At 44.5% G+C, this 23,834-nt stretch overlaps 1 protein-coding gene across 1 annotated transcript in view; it reads right to left on the minus strand.

Annotated features, from left to right (window-relative positions):
• LOC110531264 (myelin transcription factor 1) overlaps positions 1-23,834 on the minus strand; it is a 56,781-nt gene that overhangs the window by 9,386 nt on the left and 23,561 nt on the right. Inside the window, 4 exon segments of the mRNA XM_036988882.2 lie at positions 143-303; positions 460-699; positions 19,945-20,147; positions 20,293-20,507. Coding sequence (XP_036844777.2) covers positions 143-303; positions 460-699; positions 19,945-20,147; positions 20,293-20,507 — 819 coding nt within the window.

Consider the following 23,834-nt stretch of genomic DNA (forward strand, 5'->3'; position numbering starts at 1 on the left):
AGGGTTCTACATGGATGCCAAAAGAGTTCTACCTGGAACCAAAAGAGGTAGGTTCAAAGGGTTCCCCTATGGAGACAGCCGAAGAACCCTTTCTGGTGCTAGATAACACCTTTATTTCTAGGACTGTAGATCATTGACTTACAGGAGCAGATCTTTCTTGCAGTCCTTGGGTTGTTGGAATTGGACCTTGAAGTTTGGGGTGGTGACCTCTCCAGGGTACTTCCTCTCCTGGGGGTAGTCCTGCATCAGGTCCATGTCCTCAGGGTCGGACGAGGCAAACGACCGCGCTGTGTGGTGCTCCAGCTGTGCAATCAAGTGGAAGTAAGAAGATTAGAGGACACACCCGATCCTTTAGTACATTTGAATTATTAGGCATGAGTGTAAAGATGGCAACACGCCTCCATGATCTTAACGAGGAGAAGAGGAAAGGAAGGATGACGAAGACAGCAGAGAACAGACCTCCTCTACATCCTCCTCTCGCTGGCGGTTGGGTTTTGTGTAGTCCAGAGGCTCCTCCCACTGTTCCTGTTTGTAGGTGTGGCCTGTGTGGGGCGAGGTCATGCCACTGCTGCCTCCGTGGTGCAGGGAGGAAGAGGAGGAGGAGGGGTCCGGGGAACACAACCCTGGGCTGGTACCCTCTCGTTTGACGGGCTTCTTCATGCTCAGGTCCAGAGTGCCATTTTCATCCACCCCGATGTCCTGCATAGGGAAAAGATAGTGGTGATGACAATCACAATCACATGACCTTGGCACACCACAGTCTATCACATACAAGTCTATCCCCAGTGATCTTGATGCACCACCTGTCTCTGTTAGACACGTCTGTAATCTCCAATGTACAATGGACATAACATTGCCAACGGTGCTGTTCAAGCACCATTTGTTTTGGCAGATCGTCTAAAGGGGGGGACCAGGGAAACAGGCCTCTTGTTTAGTGTTAATATGAAATGGGTTGTAGAGGAGCCAGAGAAATCAAAGCAGTGTGCCGTGGCATGGAGGCTGTGGGGAGAGAGAGAAACGGTCCCTGGTCCCAGAACGGGCCCTGGTCCCAGAACGGACCCTGGTCCCAGAACCAGCCCTGGTCCCAGAACCAGCCCTGGTCCCAGAACGGGCCCTGGTCCCAGAACCAGCCCTGGTCCCAGAACGGTCCCTGGTCCCAGAACGGGCCCTGGTCCCAGAACGGTCCCTGGTCCCAGAACCAGCCCTGGTCCCAGAACGGTCCCTGGTCCCAGAACGGGCCCTGGTCCCAGAACGGGCCCTGGTCCCAGAACGGGCCCTGGTCCCAGAACGGTCCCTGGCTGATTAGCACTGTGCTACTGAACTGCTATGGCCATTCATCTTCTCCTTTTATCCCCCCAACACCATGTCAGGAAATCAAAAAATGATGAAGCAGTCACTCTGCCTGCCAAGGCAAAAAGCTTTTAAAAAGTCACAATATGGGGGAAAGTGCTGCTACAATTACACCTCTTGTGCACAGATAGACAGAGAGGGGGGAAAAGAGGTGGGAGGGAGGAACAGAGAGAGAGAGAGAGAGAGAGAGAGAGAGAGAGAGAGAGAGATAGAGAGAGAGAAAGACAGAGAGAGAAAGACAGAGAGAGAGAGAGAGATAGCGAGGGAGAGAGAGATAGAGAGATAAACTCCCATATCTACTGGGGGAAATTCCACAGTGTGCAATCACAGCAGCAAGATTTGTGACCTATTGCCACAAGAAAAGGGCAACCAGTGAAGAACAAACAGCATTGTAAATACAACCCATATTTATGCTTATTTATTTTCCCATGTGTTCTTTAACCATTTGTACATTGTTACAACACTGTATATATATATATATATGTATAATATGACATTTGTAATGTCTTTATTGTTTTGAAATTTCTGTATGTGTAATGTTTACTGTTAATTGTTATTGTTTATTTCACTTTTGTATATTATCTACCTCACTTGCTTTGGCAATGTTAACACATGTTTCCCATGCCAATAAAGCCCTTGAATTGAAAAAAAAATTTTGAATTGACAGAGAGAGATAGAGAGGGAGAAAGAGACAGAGACAGAGAGACAGAGACAGAGACAGAGAGAGAGAGAGAGAGAGAGAGAGGGAGAGACAGAGAGAGAAAGAGAGACAGAGAGAGGGAGCGATAGAAAGAGAGAGAGCGATCCGGCCGGAAGATAATGAAAAAAGACTACCTGGTGCGGCCAGGAACTGGCAGCAGGCCGATTTCAACAACAGCATGAAAAAGATTGAGGGATAGAAAACAAGAGAAGTTGATCACGTCATTTCCGGTCACAACTTGCAGACTTGTTTACGTGTTGCTGTGCGTTTTGTTGCCAACCTATTTTGCTACCTGACAACTTTACGGTTTTTACTTTTTAATTACCGTTTATATTTTTGTTTTTTCCCTCAACTTTTTCACTCCGGACACTTTATCTGGACGTGGTTCGTCAGGACCTCCAACAGCCGAAGCTAAGTAGTAACATTAACATGATGCTTTATCTGGACGTGGTTCGTCAGGACCTCCAACAGCCAAAGCTAAGTAGTAACATTAACACGATGCCTTGTAATTGCAGTCGCTGTACTCATAATATACAGGAGAACGATTGCCTTACGGCGAGGATAGCTGTGTTGCAAGCCCAGCTTCAGACGCAATCGTTAGGCAAGGGTAATTTCAGTGTAGGAAAGGATGAAACAGCGTCTGTGCCACCAGTAAGTACAGATAGTAACGTTAGTATAAATCCCCTCGCATGGTCCCCCGGTTTTCCCCATTAAGCAGCGAGTCGGAGTCAGAGGCCGAGTCTTCTCTGGTCTCTACTCCTCCCGTTACTGGGTCTGAGACGCCGAAGCCTCCCACCATTAGCTCTGACAAATTGAAAACTCTAGTCATTGGCGACTCCATTACCCGCAGTATTGGACTTCAAACGAATCATCCAACGATCATACACTGTTTACCAGGGGGCAGGGCTACCGACGTTAAGGCTAATCTGAAGATGGTGCTGGCTAAAGCTAAAACTGGCGAGTGTAGAGAGTATAGGGATATTATTATCCACGTCGGCACCAACAATGTTAGGATGAAACAGTCAGAGATCACCAAGCACAACATAGCTTCAGCGTGTAATTCAGCTAGAAAGATGTGTCGGCATCGAGTAATTGTCTCTGGCCCCCTCCCAGTTAGGGGGAGTGATGAGCTCTACAGCAGAGTCTCACAACTCAATCGCTGGTTGAACACTGTTTTCTGCCCCTCCCAAAAGATAGAATTTGTAGATAATTGGCCCTCTTTCTGGGACTCACCCACAAACAGGACCAAGCCTGACCTGCTGAGGAGTGACGGGCTCCATCCTAGCTGGAGGGGTGCTCTCATCTTATCTACCAACATAGACAGGGCTCTAACTCCTCTAGCTCCACAATGAAATAGGGTGCAGGCCAGGCAGTAGGCTGTTAGCCAGCCTGCCAGCATAGTGGAGTCTGCCACTAGCACAGTCAGTGTAGTCAGCTCAGCTATCACCATTGAGACCGTGTCTATGCCTCGACCTAGGTTGGGCAAAACTAAACATGGCGGTGTTCGCCTAAGCAATCTCACTAGCATAAAGACCTCCTCCATTCCTGTCATTATTGAAAGAGATCATGATACCTCACATCTCAAAATAGGGCTACTTAATGTTAGATCCCTTACTTCAAAGGCAATTATAGTCAATTAACTAATCACTGATCATAATCTTGATGTGATTGGCCTGACTGAAACATGGCTTAAGCCTGATGAATTTACTGTGTTAAATGAGAACTCACCTCCTGGTTACACTAGTGACCATATCCCCTGTGCATCCCGCAAAGGCGGAGGTGTTGCTAACATTTACGACAGCAAATTTCAATTTACAAAAGCTTCTAGTCATTAAGCTTCTAGTCATGAAATCTATGCAACCTACTCAATCACTTTTTATAGCTACTGTTTACAGGCCTCCTCGGCCATATACAGTGTTCCTCATTGAGTTCCCTGAATTCCTATCAGACCTTGTAGTCATAGCGGATAATATTCTAATCTTTGGTGACTTTAATATTCACATGGAAAAGTCCACAGACCCACTCCAAAAGGCTTTCGGAGCCATCATCGACTCAGTGGGTTTTGTCCAACATGTCTCTGGACCCACTCACTGTCACAGTCATACATGGACCTAGATTTGTCCCATGGAATAAATGTTGTGGATCTTACTGTTTTTCCTCATAATCCTGGACTATCGGACCACCATTTTAATACGTTTGCAATTGCAACAAATAATCTGCTCAGACCCCAACCAAGGAACATCAAAAGTCATGCTATAAATTCACAGACAACACAAAGATTCCTTGATGTCCTTCCAGATTCCCTCTGTCTACCCAAGGACGCCAGAGGACAAAAATCAGTTAACCACCTAACTGAGGAACTCAATTTAACCTTGCGCAATACCCTAGATGCAGTTGCACCCCTAAAAACTAAAATAAATTCTCATAAGAAACTAGCTCCCTGGTACACAGAAAATACCCGAGCTCTGAAGCAAGCTTCCAGAAAATTGGAACGGAAATGGCGCCACACCAAACTGGAAGTCTTCCGACTAGCTTGGAAAGACAGTACCGTGCAGTATCGAAGAGCCCTTACTGCTGCTCGATCATCCTATTTTTCTAACTTAATTGAGGAAAATAAGAACAATCTGAAATTTTACATTCCTTTCAACATTTTTAGAAAAGGCTGTTGCGCAGCAACTCACTGCCTTCCTGAAGACAAACAATGTATACAAAATGCTTCAGTCTGGTTTTAGACCCCATCATAGCACTGAGACGGCACTTGTGAAGGTGGTAAATTACATTTTAATGGCATCAGACCGAGGCTCTGCATCTGTCCTCGTGCTCCTAGACCTTAGTGCTGCTTTTGATACCATCGATCACCACATTCTTTTGTAGAGATTGGAAACCCAAATTGGTCTACACGGACAAGTTCTGGCCTGGTTTAGATCTTATCTGTCGGAAAGATATCAGTTTGTCTCTGTGAATGGTTTGTCCTCTGACAAATCAACTGTATATTTCGGTGTTCCTCAAGGTTCCGTTTTAGGACCACTATTGTTTTCACTGTATATTTTACCTCTTGGGGATGTCATTCGAAAACATAATGTTAACTTTCACTGCTATGCGGATGACACACAGCTGTACATTTCAATGAAACATGGTGAAGCCCCAAAATTGCCCTCGCATGTGTTTCAGACATAAGGAAGTGGATGGCTGCAAACTTTCTACTTTTAAACTCGGACAAAACAGAGATGCTTGTTCTAGGTCCCAAGAAACAAAGAGATCTTCTGTTGAATCTGACAATGAATCTTAATGGTTGTACAGTCGTCTCAAATAAAACTGTGAAGGACCTCGGCGTTACTCTGGACCCTGATCTCTCTTTTGAAGAACATATCAAGACCATTTCAAGGACAGCTTTTTTCCATCTACGTAACATAGCAAAAATCAGAAATTTCTGTCCAAAAATTATGCAGAAAAATGAATCCATGCTTTTGTCACTTCTAGGTTAGACTACTGCAATGCTCTACTTTCCGGCTACCCGGATAAAGCACTAAATAAACTTCAGTTAGTGCTAAATACGGCTGCTAGAATCCTGACTAGAACCAAAAAATTTGATCATATTTCTCCAGTGCTAGCCTCCCTACACTGGCTTCCTGTCAAGGCAAGGGCTGATTTCAAGGTTTTACTGCTAACCTACAAAGCATTACATGGGCTTGCTCCTACCTATCTCTCTGATTTGGTCCTGCCGTACATACCTACATGTACGCTATGGTCACAAGACGCAGGCCTCCTAATTGTCCCTAGAATTTCTAAGCAAACAGCTGGAGGCAGGGCTTTCTAATAATTGAGCTCCATTTTTATGGAACGGTTTGCCTACCCATGTCAAAGACGCAGACTCCTTTTGATTTGAGAAGAGAGCGATGATGCAACCGCACCTCAACATTATCCTCTTGCTTTTAACTAATGCCACCTAATGTAATATTAATGTATTGGCTTGGCAGTGGGTGATCATTAGGCTTCAATCGTCTAGGACAGCGGTTGTCAACCTGTAGGCTCTAGGACAGAGGTTGTCAACCTGTAGGCGTCTAGGACAGCGGTTTTCAACCTGTAGGCTCTAGGACAGAGGTTGTCAACCTGTAGGCTCTAGGACAGCGGTTTTCAACCTGTAGGCTCTAGGACAGAGGTTGTCAACCTGTAGGTGTCTAGGACAGCGGTTTTCAACCTGTAGGCTCTAGGACAGAGGTTGTCAACCTGTAGGCTCTAGGACAGAGGTTGTCAACCTGTAGGTGTCTAGGACAGCGGTTTTAAACCTGTAGGCGTCAAGGACAGCGGTTTTCAACCTGTAGGCTCTAGGACAGCGGTTTTCAACCTGTAGGTGTCTAGGACAGCGGTTTTCAACCTGTAGGTGTCTAGGACAGCGGTTTTCAACCTGTAGGCTCTAGGACAGAGGTTGTCAACCTGTAGGCTCTAGGACAGAGGTTTTAAACCTGTAGGCGTCTAGGACAGCGGTTTTCAACCTGTAGGATCCAGGACAGCGGTTGTCAACCTGTAGTCTCTAGGACAGCGGTAGTGATAGGAGGTACAGTGTTTTGTTAACCTAGTGAAGGTTATTAATGAGGTGAGGTTGCTATAGTGATAGGAGATCTACAGTACAGTGTTTTACTGATCTAGTGAAGGTTATTAATGAGGTGAGGTTGCTATAGTGATAGGAGGTCTACAGTAAAGTGTTTTACTGACCTAGTGAAGGCTGTTATAGAGGTGAGGTTGCTATAGTGATAGGAGGTCTACAGTACAGTGCCTTGACCTAGTGAAGGTTGTTATAGAGGTGAGGTTACTATAGTGATAGGAGGACTACAGTACAGTGCCTTGACCTAGTGAAGGTTGTTATAGAGGTGAGGTTACTATAGTGATAGGAGGTCTACAGTACAGTGCCTTGACCTAGTGAAGGTTGTTATAGAGGTGAGGTTACTATAGTGATAGGAGGTCTACAGTACAGTGCCTTGACCTAGTGAATGTTGCTATAGAGGTGAGGTTACTATAGTGATAGGAGGTCTACAGTACAGTGTTTTGCTGACCTAGTGAAGGTTGTTATAGAGGTGAGGTTACTATAGTGATAGGAGGTCTACAGTACAGTGTTTTGCTGACCTAGTGAAGGTTGTTATAGAGGTGAGGTTACTATAGTGATAGGAGGTCTACAGTACAGTGTTTTGCTGATCTAGTGAAGGTTGATATAGAGGTGAGGTTACTATAGTGATAGGAGGTCTACAGTACAGTGCCTTGACCTAGTGAAGGTTGTTATAGAGGTGAGGTTACTATAGTGATAGGAGGTCTACAGTACAGTGTTTTGCTGACCTAGTGAAGGTTGATATAGAGGTGAGGTTACTATAGTGATAGGAGGTCTACAGTACAGTGTTTTGTTAACCTAGTGAAGGTTATTAATGAGGTGAGGTTACTATAGTGATAGGAGATCTACAGTACAGTGTTTTACTGATCTACTGAAGGTTGTTATAGAGGTGAGGTTACGATAGTGATTGTCAGCGGTTGTCAACCTGTAGGCTCTAGGACAGAGGTTGTCAACCTGTAGGCGTCTAGGACAGCGGTTTTCAACCTGTAGGCTCTAGGACAGAGGTTGTCAACCTGTAGAATCTAGGACAGCGGTTTTCAACCTGTAGGCTCTAGGACAGAGGTTGTCAACCTGTAGGCGTCTAGGACAGCGGTTTTCAACCTGTAGGTGTCTAGGACAGAGGTTGTCAACCTGTAGGCTCTAGGACAGCGGTTGTCAACCTGTAGGCTCTAGGACAGAGGTTGTCAACCTGTAGGCTCTAGGACAGAGGTTGTCAACCTGTAGGCTCTAGGACAGAGGTTGTCAACCTGTAGGCGTCTAGGACAGCGGTTTTCAACCTGTAGGCTCTAGGACAGCGGTTTTCAACCTGTAGGCGTCTAGGACAGCGGTTTTCAACCTGTAGGCTCTAGGACAGCGGTTTTCAACCTGTAGGCTCTAGGACAGAGGTTGTCAACCTGTAGGCGTCTAGGACAGCGGTTTTCAACCTGTAGGTGTCTAGGACAGCGGTTTTCAACCTGTAGGTGTCTAGGACAGCGGTTTTCAACCTGTAGGCTCTAGGACAGAGGTTGTCAACCTGTAGGCTCTAGGACAGAGGTTTTAAACCTGTAGGCGTCTAGGACAGCGGTTTTCAACCTGTAGGATCCAGGACAGCGGTTGTCAACCTGTAGGCTCTAGGACAGCGGTAGTGATAGGAGGTACAGTGTTTTGTTAACCTAGTGAAGGTTATTAATGAGGTGAGGTTGCTATAGTGATAGGAGATCTACAGTACAGTGTTTTACTGATCTAGTGAAGGTTATTAATGAGGTGAGGTTGCTATAGTGATAGGAGGTCTACAGTACAGTGTTTTACTGACCTAGTGAAGGTTGTTATAGAGGTGAGGTTGCTATAGTGATAGGAGGTCTACAGTACAGTGTTTTGTTAACCTAGTGAAGGTTATTAATGAGGTGAGGTTACTATAGTGATAGGAGATCTACAGTACAGTGTTTTACTGATCTACTGAAGGTTGTTATAGAGGTGAGGTTGCTATAGTGATAGGTCTACAGTACAGTGTTTTACTGACCTAGTGAAGGTTGTTATAGAGGTGAGGTTACTATAGTGATAGGAGGTCTACAGTACAGTGTTTTGCTGACCTAGTGAAGGTTGTTATAGAGGTGAGGTTACTATAGTGATAGGAGGACTACAGTACAGTGCCTTGACCTAGTGAAGGTTGTTATAGAGGTGAGGTTACTATAGTGATAGGAGGTCTACAGTACAGTGTTTTGCTGACCTAGTGAAGGTTGTTATAGAGGTGAGGTTACTATAGTGATAGGAGGTCTACAGTACAGTGTTTTGCTGACCTAGTGAAGGTTGTTATAGAGGTGAGGTTACTATAGTGATAGGAGGACTACAGTACAGTGCCTTGACCTAGTGAAGTTTGTTATAGAGGTGAGGTTACTATAGTGATAGGAGGTCTACAGTACAGTGCCTTGACCTAGTGAAGGTTGTTATAGAGGTGAGGTTACTATAGTGATAGGAGGTCTACAGTACAGTGCCTTGACCTAGTGAAGGTTGTTATAGAGGTGAGGTTACTATAGTGATAGGAGGTCTACAGTACAGTGCCTTGACCTAGTGAATGTTGCTATAGAGGTGAGGTTACTATAGTGATAGGAGGTCTACAGTACAGTGTTTTGCTGACCTAGTGAAGGTTGTTATAGAGGTGAGGTTACTATAGTGATAGGAGGTCTACAGTACAGTGTTTTGCTGACCTAGTGAAGGTTGTTATAGAGGTGAGGTTACTATAGTGATAGGAGGTCTACAGTACAGTGTTTTGCTGACCTAGTGAAGGTTGTTATAGAGGTGAGGTTACTATAGTGATAGGAGGTCTACAGTACAGTGTTTTGCTGATCTAGTGAAGGTTGATATAGAGGTGAGGTTACTATAGTGATAGGAGGTCTACAGTACAGTGCCTTGACCTAGTGAAGGTTGTTATAGAGGTGAGGTTACTATAGTGATAGGAGGTCTACAGTACAGTGTTTTGCTGACCTAGTGAAGGTTGTTATAGAGGTGAGGTTACGATAGTGATTGTCAGCGGTTGTCAACCTGTAGGCTCTAGGACAGAGGTTGTCAACCTGTAGGCGTCTAGGACAGCGGTTTTCAACCTGTAGGCTCTAGGACAGAGGTTGTCAACCTGTAGGCTCTAGGACAGCGGTTTTCAACCTGTAGGCTCTAGGACAGAGGTTGTCAACCTGTAGGCGTCTAGGACAGAGGTTTTCAACCTGTAGGTGTCTAGGACAGCGGTTTTCAACCTGTAGGCTCTAGGACAGAGGTTGTCAACCTGTAGGCTCTAGGACAGAGGTTTTCAACCTGTAGGTGTCTAGGACAGCGGTTTTCAACCTGTAGGCTCTAGGACAGAGGTTGTCAACCTGTAGGCTCTAGGACAGAGGTTTTAAACCTGTAGGCTCTAGGACAGAGGTTGTCAACCTGTAGGCTCTAGGACAGAGGTTGTCAACCTGTAGGCTCTAGGACAGAGGTTGTCAACCTGTAGGCTCTAGGACAGAGGTTTTAAACCTGTAGGCGTCAAGGACAGCGGTTTTCAACCTGTAGGCTCTAGGACAGCGGTTTTCAACCTGTAGGTGTCTAGGACAGCGGTTTTCAACCTGTAGGTGTCTAGGACAGCGGTTTTCAACCTGTAGGCTCTAGGACAGAGGTTGTCAACCTGTAGGCTCTAGGACAGAGGTTTTAAACCTGTAGGCGTCTAGGACAGCGGTTTTCAACCTGTAGGATTCAGGACAGCGGTTGTCAACCTGTAGTCTCTAGGACAGCGGTAGTGATAGGAGGTACAGTGTTTTGTTAACCTAGTGAAGGTTATTAATGAGGTGAGGTTGCTATAGTGATAGGAGATCTACAGTACAGTGTTTTACTGATCTAGTGAAGGTTATTAATGAGGTGAGGTTGCTATAGCGATAGGAGGTCTACAGTACAGTGTTTTACTGACCTAGTGAAGGTTGTTATAGAGGTGAGGTTGCTATAGTGATAGGAGGTCTACAGTACAGTGTTTTGTTAACCTAGTGAAGGTTATTAATGAGGTGAGGTTACTATAGTGATAGGAGATCTACAGTACAGTGTTTTACTGATCTAGTGAAGGTTGTTATTGAGGTGAGGTTGCTATAGTGATAGGTCTACAGTACAGTGTTTTACTGACCTAGTGAAGGTTGTTATAGAGGTGAGGTTACTATAGTGATAGGAGGTCTACAGTACAGTGTTTTGCTGATCTAGTGAAGGTTGATATAGAGGTGAGGTTACTATAGTGATAGGAGGTCTACAGTACAGTGTTTTGCTGACCTAGTGAAGGTTGTTATAGAGGTGAGGTTACTATAGTGATAGGAGGACTACAGTACAGTGTTTTGCTGACCTAGTGAAGGTTGATATAGAGGTGAGGTTACTATAGTGATAGGAGGTCTACAGTATAGTGTTTTGCTGACCTAGTGAAGGTTGTTATAGAGGTGAGGTTACTATAGTGATAGGAGGACTACAGTACAGTGCCTTGACCTAGTGAAGGTTGTTATAGAGGTGAGGTTACTATAGTGATAGGAGGTCTACAGTTCAGTGCCTTGACCTAGTGAAGGTTGTTATAGAGGTGAGGTTACTATAGTGATAGGAGGTCTACAGTACAGTGCCTTGACCTAGTGAATGTTGCTATAGAGGTGAGGTTACTATAGTGATAGGAGGTCTACAGTACAGTGTTTTGCTGACCTAGTGAAGGTTGTTATAGAGGTGAGGTTACTATAGTGATAGGAGGTCTACAGTACAGTGTTTTGCTGACCTAGTGAAGGTTGTTATAGAGGTGAGGTTACTATAGTGATAGGAGGTCTACAGTACAGTGTTTTGCTGATCTAGTGAAGGTTGATATAGAGGTGAGGTTACTATAGTGATAGGAGGTCTACAGTACAGTGCCTTGACCTAGTGAAGGTTGTTATAGAGGTGAGGTTACTATAGTGATAGGAGGTCTACAGTACAGTGTTTTGCTGACCTAGTGAAGGTTGTTAATGAGGTGAGGTTACTATAGTGATAGGAGATCTACAGTACAGTGTTTTACTGATCTACTGAAGGTTGTTATAGAGGTGAGGTTACTATAGTGATAGGAGGTCTACAGTACAGTGTTTTGCTGACCTAGTGAAGGTTGTTATAGAGGTGAGGTTACTATAGTGATAGGAGGTCTACAGTACAGTGCCTTGACCTAGTGAAGGTTGATATAGAGGTGAGGTTACTATAGTGATAGGAGGTCTACAGTATAGTGTTTTGCTGACCTAGTGAAGGTTGTTATAGAGGTGAGGTTACTATAGTGATAGGAGGACTACAGTACAGTGCCTTGACCTAGTGAAGGTTGATATAGAGGTGAGGTTACTATAGTGATAGGAGGTCTACAGTACAGTGCCTTGACCTAGTGAAGGTTGATATAGAGGTGAGGTTACTATAGTGATAGGAGGTCTACAGTACAGTGCCTTGACCTAGTGAAGGTTGATATAGAGGTGAGGTTACTATAGTGATAGGAGGTCTACAGTACAGTGCCTTGACCTAGTGAAGGTTGTTATAGAGGTGAGGTTGCTATAGTGATAGGTCTACAGTACAGTGTTTTACTGACCTAGTGAAGGTTGTTATAGAGGTGAGGTTACTATAGTGATAGGAGGTCTACAGTACAGTGTTTTGCTGACCTAGTGAAGGTTGTTATAGAGGTGAGGTTACTATAGTGATAGGAGGACTACAGTACAGTGCCTTGACCTAGTGAAGGTTGTTATAGAGGTGAGGTTACTATAGTGATAGGAGGTCTACAGTACAGTGCCTTGACCTAGTGAAGGTTGTTATAGAGGTGAGGTTACTATAGTGATAGGAGGTCTACAGTACAGTGCCTTGACCTAGTGAATGTTGCTATAGAGGTGAGGTTACTATAGTGATAGGAGGTCTACAGTACAGTGTTTTGCTGACCTAGTGAAGGTTGTTATAGAGGTGAGGTTACTATAGTGATAGGAGGTCTACAGTACAGTGTTTTGCTGACCTAGTGAAGGTTGTTATAGAGGTGAGGTTACTATAGTGATAGGAGGTCTACAGTACAGTGTTTTGCTGATCTAGTGAAGGTTGATATAGAGGTGAGGTTACTATAGTGATAGGAGGTCTACAGTACAGTGCCTTGACCTAGTGAAGGTTGTTATAGAGGTGAGGTTACTATAGTGATAGGAGGTCTACAGTACAGTGTTTTGCTGACCTAGTGAAGGTTGATATAGAGGTGAGGTTACTATAGTGATAGGAGGTCTACAGTACAGTGTTTTGTTAACCTAGTGAAGGTTATTAATGAGGTGAGGTTACTATAGTGATAGGAGATCTACAGTACAGTGTTTTACTGATCTACTGAAGGTTGTTATAGAGGTGAGGTTACGATAGTGATTGTCAGCGGTTGTCAACCTGTAGGCTCTAGGACAGAGGTTGTCAACCTGTAGGCGTCTAGGACAGCGGTTTTCAACCTGTAGGCTCTAGGACAGAGGTTGTCAACCTGTAGAATCTAGGACAGCGGTTTTCAACCTGTAGGCTCTAGGACAGAGGTTGTCAACCTGTAGGCGTCTAGGACAGCGGTTTTCAGCCTGTAGGTGTCTAGGACAGAGGTTGTCAACCTGTAGGCTCTAGGACAGCGGTTGTCAACCTGTAGGCTCTAGGACAGAGGTTGTCAACCTGTAGGCTCTAGGACAGAGGTTGTCAACCTGTAGGCTCTAGGACAGAGGTTGTCAACCTGTAGGCGTCTAGGACAGCGGTTTTCAACCTGTAGGCTCTAGGACAGCGGTTTTCAACCTGTAGGCGTCTAGGACAGCGGTTTTCAACCTGTAGGCTCTAGGACAGCGGTTTTCAACCTGTAGGCTCTAGGACAGAGGTTGTCAACCTGTAGGCGTCTAGGACAGCGGTTTTCAACCTGTAGGTGTCTAGGACAGCGGTTTTCAACCTGTAGGTGTCTAGGACAGCGGTTTTCAACCTGTAGGCTCTAGGACAGAGGTTGTCAACCTGTAGGCGTCTAGGACAGAGGTTGTCAACCTGTAGGCGTCTAGGACAGCGGTTTTCAACCTGTAGGTGTCTAGGACAGAGGTTGTCAACCTGTAGGCTCTAGGACAGCGGTTGTCAACCTGTAGGCTCTAGGACAGAGGTTGTCAACCTGTAGGCTCTAGGACAGAGGTTGTCAACCTGTAGGCTCTAGGACAGAGGTTGTCAACCTGTAGGCGTCTAGGACAGCGGTTTTCAACCTGTAGGCTCTAGGACAGCGGTTTTCAACCTGTAGGCGTCTAGGACAGCGGTTTTCAACCTGTAGGCTCTAGGACAGCGGTTTTCAACCTGTAGGCTCTAGGACAGAGGTTGTCAACCTGTAGGCTCTAGGACAGCGGTTTTCAACCTGTAGGTGTCTAGGACAGCGGTTTTCAACCTGTAGGTGTCTAGGACAGCGGTTTTCAACCTGTAGGCTCTAGGACAGAGGTTGTCAACCTGTAGGCTCTAGGACAGAGGTTTTAAACCTGTAGGCGTCTAGGACAGCGGTTTTCAACCTGTAGGATCCAGGACAGCGGTTGTCAACCTGTAGGCTCTAGGACAGCGGTAGTGATAGGAGGTACAGTGTTTTACTGATCTACTGAAGGTTGTTATAGAGGTGAGGTTGCTATAGTGATAGGAGATCTACAGTACAGTGTTTTACTGATCTAGTGAAGGTTATTAATGAGGTGAGGTTGCTATAGTGATAGGAGGTCTACAGTACAGTGTTTTACTGACCTAGTGAAGGTTGTTATAGAGGTGAGGTTGCTATAGTGATAGGAGGTCTACAGTACAGTGTTTTGTTAACCTAGTGAAGGTTATTAATGAGGTGAGGTTACTATAGTGATAGGAGATCTACAGTACAGTGTTTTACTGATCTACTGAAGGTTGTTATAGAGGTGAGGTTGCTATAGTGATAGGTCTACAGTACAGTGTTTTGCTGACCTAGTGAAGGTTGTTATAGAGGTGAGGTTACTATAGTGATAGGAGGACTACAGTACAGTGCCTTGACCTAGTGAAGGTTGTTATAGAGGTGAGGTTACTATAGTGATAGGAGGTCTACAGTACAGTGTTTTGCTGACCTAGTGAAGGTTGTTATAGAGGTGAGGTTACTATAGTGATAGGAGGTCTACAGTACAGTGTTTTGCTGACCTAGTGAAGGTTGTTATAGAGGTGAGGTTACTATAGTGATAGGAGGACTACAGTACAGTGCCTTGACCTAGTGAAGGTTGTTATAGAGGTGAGGTTACTATAGTGATAGGAGGTCTACAGTACAGTGCCTTGACCTAGTGAAGGTTGTTATAGAGGTGAGGTTACTATAGTGATAGGAGGTCTACAGTACAGTGCCTTGACCTAGTGAAGGTTGTTATAGAGGTGAGGTTACTATAGTGATAGGAGGTCTACAGTACAGTGCCTTGACCTAGTGAATGTTGCTATAGAGGTGAGGTTACTATAGTGATAGGAGGTCTACAGTACAGTGTTTTGCTGACCTAGTGAAGGTTGTTATAGAGGTGAGGTTACTATAGTGATAGGAGGTCTACAGTACAGTGTTTTGCTGACCTAGTGAAGGTTGTTATAGAGGTGAGGTTACTATAGTGATAGGAGGTCTACAGTACAGTGTTTTGCTGACCTAGTGAAGGTTGTTATAGAGGTGAGGTTACTATAGTGATAGGAGGTCTACAGTACAGTGTTTTGCTGATCTAGTGAAGGTTGATATAGAGGTGAGGTTACTATAGTGATAGGAGGTCTACAGTACAGTGCCTTGACCTAGTGAAGGTTGTTATAGAGGTGAGGTTACTATAGTGATAGGAGGTCTACAGTACAGTGTTTTGCTGACCTAGTGAAGGTTGTTATAGAGGTGAGGTTACGATAGTGATTGTCAGCGGTTGTCAACCTGTAGGCTCTAGGACAGAGGTTGTCAACCTGTAGGCGTCTAGGACAGCGGTTTTCAACCTGTAGGCTCTAGGACAGAGGTTGTCAACCTGTAGGCTCTAGGACAGCGGTTTTCAACCTGTAGGCTCTAGGACAGAGGTTGTCAACCTGTAGGCGTCTAGGACAGAGGTTTTCAACCTGTAGGTGTCTAGGACAGCGGTTTTCAACCTGTAGGCTCTAGGACAGAGGTTGTCAACCTGTAGGCTCTAGGACAGAGGTTTTCAACCTGTAGGTGTCTAGGACAGCGGTTTTCAACCTGTAGGCTCTAGGACAGAGGTTGTCAACCTGTAGGCTCTAGGACAGAGGTTTTAAACCTGTAGGCTCTAGGACAGAGGTTGTCAACCTGTAGGCTCTAGGACAGAGGTTGTCAACCTGTAGGCTCTAGGACAGAGGTTGTCAACCTGTAGGCTCTAGGACAGAGGTTTTAAACCTGTAGGCGTCAAGGACAGCGGTTTTCAACCTGTAGGCTCTAGGACAGCGGTTTTCAACCTGTAGGTGTCTAGGACAGCGGTTTTCAACCTGTAGGTGTCTAGGACAGCGGTTTTCAACCTGTAGGCTCTAGGACAGAGGTTGTCAACCTGTAGGCTCTAGGACAGAGGTTTTAAACCTGTAGGCGTCTAGGACAGCGGTTTTCAACCTGTAGGATCCAGGACAGCGGTTGTCAACCTGTAGTCTCTAGGACAGCGGTAGTGATAGGAGGTACAGTGTTTTGTTAACCTAGTGAAGGTTATTAATGAGGTGAGGTTGCTATAGTGATAGGAGATCTACAGTACAGTGTTTTACTGATCTAGTGAAGGTTATTAATGAGGTGAGGTTGCTATAGCGATAGGAGGTCTACAGTACAGTGTTTTACTGACCTAGTGAAGGTTGTTATAGAGGTGAGGTTGCTATAGTGATAGGAGGTCTACAGTACAGTGTTTTGTTAACCTAGTGAAGGTTATTAATGAGGTGAGGTTACTATAGTGATAGGAGATCTACAGTACAGTGTTTTACTGATCTAGTGAAGGTTGTTATTGAGGTGAGGTTGCTATAGTGATAGGTCTACAGTACAGTGTTTTACTGACCTAGTGAAGGTTGTTATAGAGGTGAGGTTACTATAGTGATAGGAGGTCTACAGTACAGTGTTTTGCTGACCTAGTGAAGGTTGTTATAGAGGTGAGGTTACTATAGTGATAGGAGGACTACAGTACAGTGCCTTGACCTAGTGAAGGTTGTTATAGAGGTGAGGTTACTATAGTGATAGGAGGTCTACAGTTCAGTGCCTTGACCTAGTGAAGGTTGTTATAGAGGTGAGGTTACTATAGTGATAGGAGGTCTACAGTACAGTGCCTTGACCTAGTGAATGTTGCTATAGAGGTGAGGTTACTATAGTGATAGGAGGTCTACAGTACAGTGTTTTGCTGACCTAGTGAAGGTTGTTATAGAGGTGAGGTTACTATAGTGATAGGAGGTCTACAGTACAGTGTTTTGCTGACCTAGTGAAGGTTGTTATAGAGGTGAGGTTACTATAGTGATAGGAGGTCTACAGTACAGTGTTTTGCTGATCTAGTGAAGGTTGATATAGAGGTGAGGTTACTATAGTGATAGGAGGTCTACAGTACAGTGCCTTGACCTAGTGAAGGTTGTTATAGAGGTGAGGTTACTATAGTGATAGGAGGTCTACAGTACAGTGTTTTGCTGACCTAGTGAAGGTTGTTATAGAGGTGAGGTTACTATAGTGATAGGAGGTCTACAGTACAGTGTTTTGCTGACCTAGTGAAGGTTGTTAATGAGGTGAGGTTACTATAGTGATAGGAGATCTACAGTACAGTGTTTTACTGATCTACTGAAGGTTGTTATAGAGGTGAGGTTACTATAGTGATAGGAGGTCTACAGTACAGTGTTTTGCTGACCTAGTGAAGGTTGTTATAGAGGTGAGGTTACTATAGTGATAGGAGGTCTACAGTACAGTGCCTTGACCTAGTGAAGGTTGATATAGAGGTGAGGTTACTATAGTGATAGGAGGTCTACAGTATAGTGTTTTGCTGACCTAGTGAAGGTTGTTATAGAGGTGAGGTTACTATAGTGATAGGAGGACTACAGTACAGTGCCTTGACCTAGTGAAGGTTGATATAGAGGTGAGGTTACTATAGTGATAGGAGGTCTACAGTACAGTGCCTTGACCTAGTGAAGGTTGATATAGAGGTGAGGTTACTATAGTGATAGGAGGTCTACAGTACAGTGCCTTGACCTAGTGAAGGTTGATATAGAGGTGAGGTTACTATAGTGATAGGAGGTCTACAGTACAGTGCCTTGACCTAGTGAAGGTTGATATAGAGGTGAGGTTACTATAGTGATAGGAGGTCTACAGTACAGTGTTTTGCTGATCTAGTGAAGGTTGCTATAGAGGTAAGGTTACTATAGTGATAGGAGGTCTACAGTACAGTGTTTTGCTGACCTAGTGAAGGTTATTAATGAGGTGAGGTTACTATAGTGATAGGAGATCTACAGTACAGTGTTTTACTGATCTAGTGAAGGTTGTTATTGAGGTGAGGTTGCTATAGTGATAGGTCTACAGTACAGTGTTTTACTGACCTAGTGAAGGTTGTTATAGAGGTGAGGTTACTATAGTGATAGGAGGTCTACAGTACAGTGTTTTGCTGACCTAGTGAAGGTTGTTATAGAGGTGAGGTTACTATAGTGATAGGAGGACTACAGTACAGTGCCTTGACCTAGTGAAGGTTGTTATAGAGGTGAGGTTACTATAGTGATAGGAGGTCTACAGTTCAGTGCCTTGACCTAGTGAAGGTTGTTATAGAGGTGAGGTTACTATAGTGATAGGAGGTCTACAGTACAGTGCCTTGACCTAGTGAATGTTGCTATAGAGGTGAGGTTACTATAGTGATAGGAGGTCTACAGTACAGTGTTTTGCTGACCTAGTGAAGGTTGTTATAGAGGTGAGGTTACTATAGTGATAGGAGGTCTACAGTACAGTGTTTTGCTGACCTAGTGAAGGTTGTTATAGAGGTGAGGTTACTATAGTGATAGGAGGTCTACAGTACAGTGTTTTGCTGATCTAGTGAAGGTTGATATAGAGGTGAGGTTACTATAGTGATAGGAGGTCTACAGTACAGTGCCTTGACCTAGTGAAGGTTGTTATAGAGGTGAGGTTACTATAGTGATAGGAGGTCTACAGTACAGTGTTTTGCTGACCTAGTGAAGGTTGTTATAGAGGTGAGGTTACTATAGTGATAGGAGGTCTACAGTACAGTGTTTTGCTGACCTAGTGAAGGTTGTTAATGAGGTGAGGTTACTATAGTGATAGGAGATCTACAGTACAGTGTTTTACTGATCTACTGAAGGTTGTTATAGAGGTGAGGTTACTATAGTGATAGGAGGTCTACAGTACAGTGTTTTGCTGACCTAGTGAAGGTTGTTATAGAGGTGAGGTTACTATAGTGATAGGAGGTCTACAGTACAGTGCCTTGACCTAGTGAAGGTTGATATAGAGGTGAGGTTACTATAGTGATAGGAGGTCTACAGTATAGTGTTTTGCTGACCTAGTGAAGGTTGTTATAGAGGTGAGGTTACTATAGTGATAGGAGGACTACAGTACAGTGCCTTGACCTAGTGAAGGTTGATATAGAGGTGAGGTTACTATAGTGATAGGAGGTCTACAGTACAGTGCCTTGACCTAGTGAAGGTTGATATAGAGGTGAGGTTACTATAGTGATAGGAGGTCTACAGTACAGTGCCTTGACCTAGTGAAGGTTGATATAGAGGTGAGGTTACTATAGTGATAGGAGGTCTACAGTACAGTGCCTTGACCTAGTGAAGGTTGATATAGAGGTGAGGTTACTATAGTGATAGGAGGTCTACAGTACAGTGTTTTGCTGATCTAGTGAAGGTTGCTATAGAGGTAAGGTTACTATAGTGATAGGAGGTCTACAGTACAGTGTTTTGCTGACCTAGTGAAGGTTGTTATAGAGGTGAGGTTACTATAGTGATAGGAGGACTACAGTGCAGTGCCTCGACCTAGTGAAGGTTGTTATAGAGGTGAGGTTACTATAGTGATAGGAGGTCTACAGTACAGTGTTTTGCTGACCTAGTGAAGGTTGTTATAGAGGTGAGGTTACTATAGTGATCGGAGGACTACAGTACAGTGCCTTGACCTAGTGAAGGTTGATATAGAGGTGAGGTTACTATAGTGATAGGAGGTTTACAGTACAGTGCCTTGACCTAGTGAAGGTTCGAAGTGAAGTTGCTATAGTGATAGGAGGCCTACTCTGCTGGCCAGGTATGGTAAAGTGTATCTTATTTCAGACATGATCGAGTTGTAGCTACAGTAAAGATACAGTAGTCCTACCTAGCCCAGCATGTGTTCGGGGGCGGGAGGGGGCTGGCCTACCTTGCTAGCCAGGTCCTGGTGCTTGGTGCTCAGGTTCTCAGGCCTCTCCCAGCAGCGCGTGGACAGGTTGAGGATGGCTGTAGCGGCCATGTGGGCTGCCTGGGCTTCTTGGGAGTAGTCGTAGGCAGAAGAGGAGGCTGTCTTCCCATAGCCTCCATGCAGGCTGAGGCTGGGAGAAGAAGACTTTGGGGACGAGACTTTAGCTGAGGAGCAAAGAAACAGAGATATATCATCTCGTCCTGTATGTTTGTCCAAACTTTTGACTGGTACTGTATATATTTATGTATATATGTATGCATGCATAGGTTTAATATATATGGCTGTTAGTACAACATCCCGTTTCCTTACATTTGAAGGCTTTGGGTGAGGTTTCGCTGGTCGGTATATTTGATGCAAGCACACGCTTTCCAAACACCTGACAGTCGAAGCTTGCATAATCAAAGGAGACCTTGGAGTACTTCTCCAGCTCCTTGGCCAGGCTGGCACGAGGTGTGGCGGGTATCATGTTGGGCCTGTACTGCCTATAATGAGGCACCTCCAGTTGCTTCACAAAACACATGGGCCTGAGAGAGAGAGAGAGAGAGAGAGAGAGAGAGAGAGAGAGAGAGAGAGAGAGAGAGAGAGAGAGAGAGAGAGAGAGAGAGAGAGAGAGAGAGAGAGAGAGAGAGAGAGAGAGAGAGAGAGAGAGAGAGAGAGAGAGAGAGAGAGAGAGAGAGAGAGAGAGAGAGAGAGAGAGAGAGAGAGAGAGAGAGAGAGAGAGAGAGAGAGAGAGAGAGAGAGAGAGAGAGAGAGGAGAGAGAGAGAGAGAGAGAGAGAGAGAGAGAGAGAGAGAGAGAGAGAGAGAGAGAGAGAGAGAGAGAGAGAGAGAGAGAGAGAGACCAATCACAGGGCAGGTCATTATCTCAGGAGAGAGAGGGGCAGGATTAAAAGCTTTCTAATCAACAGAGGGGACATTTACATATTGTAGAGCATGGAATTTATGAGCTTTAAACCCTGTAGTTTTTAATGGGGTGCCAGGGCTTTTGTCAGACCTGTTGGGGTTAACTCCACTGACACACGAGAGGGTCCTGGGAGGGGACAGTGTAGCCCACTGTTTTCCCTCTCCTTATCACCATAAACAACCCCATATCGCTGGTCACAGACAGTAGTCACAAGCCATCCTATCAGAGCTGCCCTTGGCTATGACATCACGGTTCAAACAGCGTTCCCTCTCTCTCTCTCTCTCTCTCTCTCACAGTAAACATTACACATACAGAAGTCTGTCTCTCTCTCGCTCTCTCTCATGGCTCACAGACACACAGGCAGGCTGGGAGGAGATGGCTTCTGTTGTGTTCACAGACACACAGGCAGGCTGGGAGGAGATGGCTTCTGTTGTGTTCACAGACACACAGGCAGGCTGGGAGGAGATGGCTTCTGTTGTGTTCATAGACAGACAGGCAGGCTGGGAGGAGATGACTTCTGTTGTGTTCACAGACACACAGGCAGGCTGGGAGGAGATGACTTCTGTTGTGTTCATAGACAGACAGGCAGGCTGGGAGGAGATGGCTTCTGTTGTGTTCACAGACACACAGGCAGGCTGGGAGGAGATGACTTCTGTTGTGTTCACAGACACACAGGCAGGCTGGGAGGAGATGGCTTCTGTTGTGTTCATAGACACACAGGCAGGCTGGGAGGAGATGGCTTCTGTTGTGTTCCTAGACAGACAGTGGTGAACTGAGCGGTGTGCTTTCTGCCCATTGATCACTGGGATACCCACTCTCTCTTTTTATTCAATGTGGATTCCATTATTAAAAGGATATCATGTGACATACTTAGCCAGCTCTGGTGTGTTCTCTGCACACATAACAGACCAGCTCATTTGAATGACAATGGGGGGAAAAAAAACAAGGTTTTATGTTTTAATGCTTGTCTGTTTTGTCGGACCACAGACGAGGTTCCTCAAGGAAAGCAATTATTTCCCCCCTATCCTCTCAATGCCCTGTAACTCGCATAATTATCTTATCGGGCGGCATTATTAATGAAAATACCAAGAAAGGAGCATGTACTTAGCATAATACCGCTGTCTGGTCGTTAACAGTAATTATAATTATTTTGGCATGATGAGGGTGAATAGAGGGTGACATGACAAATACACATCATTGCAGTAGAGCTAAAACTGTGGTGTCCTGATTGACACTTCGCACGGGGTTTCGCATTTGACAACAACACAAGTGGTGTTGAGCAGTCAAGGTTACTGCAGATACTGTATAAAGTCTCTGTGAACTAGAAGTCGACCGATTATTCGGAATGGCCGATTAATTAGGGCCCATTTCAAGTTTTCATAACAATCGGAAATCGGTCATTTTGGATGCCAATTTTTTTATATATTTTAATTTTTTACACCTTTATTTAATCTTTATTTAACGAGGCAAGTCAGTTAAGAACACATTCTTCTTTTCAATGACGGCCTAGGAGCGGTGAGTTAACTGCCTTGTTCAGGGGCAGAACGACAGATTTTTACTTTGTCAGCTCAGGGATTCAATCTTGCAACCTTACGGTTAACTAGTCCAACGCTCTAACCACCTGCCTCACGAGGAGCCCGCCTGTTACGCGAATGCAGTAAGGAGCCAAGGTAAGTTGCTAGCTAGCATTAAACTTAATCAATCATAATCACTAGTTATAACTACACATGGTTGATGATATTACTAGTTTACCTAGCGTGTCCTGCGTTGCATATAATCGATGCGGTGGCATTCGCGAAAAAGGACTGTCGTTGCTCCAACGTGAACCTAACCATAAACATCAATGCCTTTCTTAAAATCAATACACAGAAGTATATATTTTTAAACCTGCATATTTAGTTAAAAGAAATCCAGGTTAGCAGGCAATATTAACCAGGTGAAATTGTGTCACTTCTCTTGCGTTCATTGCACGCAGAGTCAGTGTATATGCAACAGTTTGGGCCGCCTGGCTCATTGCGAACTAATTTGCCAGAATATTAGGTAATTATGACATAACATTGAAGGTTGTGCAATGTAACAGGAATATTTAGACTTATGGATGCCACCCATTAGATAAAATACGAAACGGTTCCGTATTTCATTGAAAGAATAAACGTCTTGTTTTCGAGATGATAGTTTCCGGATTTGACCCTATTAATGAGCTAAGGCTCGTATTTATGTGTGTTATTATATTATAATTAAGTCTATGATTTGATAGAGCAGTCTGACTGAGCAATGGTGGGCACCAGCAGGCTCATAAGCATTCATTCAAGCAGCACTTTCATGCGTTTTGCCAGCAGCTCTGCTGTTTATGACTTCAAGCCTATCAACTCCTGAGATTAGGCTGGTGTAACGATGTGATGTGAAATGGCTAGCTAGTTAGCGGGGTGCGCGCAAATAGCGTTTCAAACGTCACTCGCTCTGAGACTTGGAGTAGTTGTTCCCCTTGCTCTGCATCTGTAACGCTGCTTCGAGTGTGGCTGTTTTCGTTGTGTTCCTGGTTCGAGCCCAGGTAAGAGCGAGGAGAGGGACGGAAGCTATACTGTTACACTGGCAATACTAAAGTGCCTATAAGAACATCCAATAGTCAAAGGTTAATGAAATACAAATGGTATAGAGGGAAATAGTCCTATAAATTCTATAATAACTACAACCTAAAACCTCTTCCCTTGGAATATTATAGTCTCATGTTAAAAGGAACCACCAGCTTTCATATGTTCTCATGTTCTGAGCAAGGAACTCAAACGTTAGCTTTCTTACATAGCACATATTGCACTTTTACTTTCTTCTCCAACACTTTGTTTTTACATTATTTAAACCAAATTGAACGTTTCATTATTTATTTGAGGCTAAATTTATTTTATTGATGTATTATATTAAGTTAAAATAAGTGTTCATTCAGTATTGTTA

The sequence above is a fragment of the Oncorhynchus mykiss genome, chromosome 9 (genome assembly GCF_057628025.1).
Source record: "Oncorhynchus mykiss isolate SJ-2025 chromosome 9, ASM5762802v1, whole genome shotgun sequence".
Classification (NCBI taxonomy): domain Eukaryota; kingdom Metazoa; phylum Chordata; class Actinopteri; order Salmoniformes; family Salmonidae; genus Oncorhynchus; species Oncorhynchus mykiss.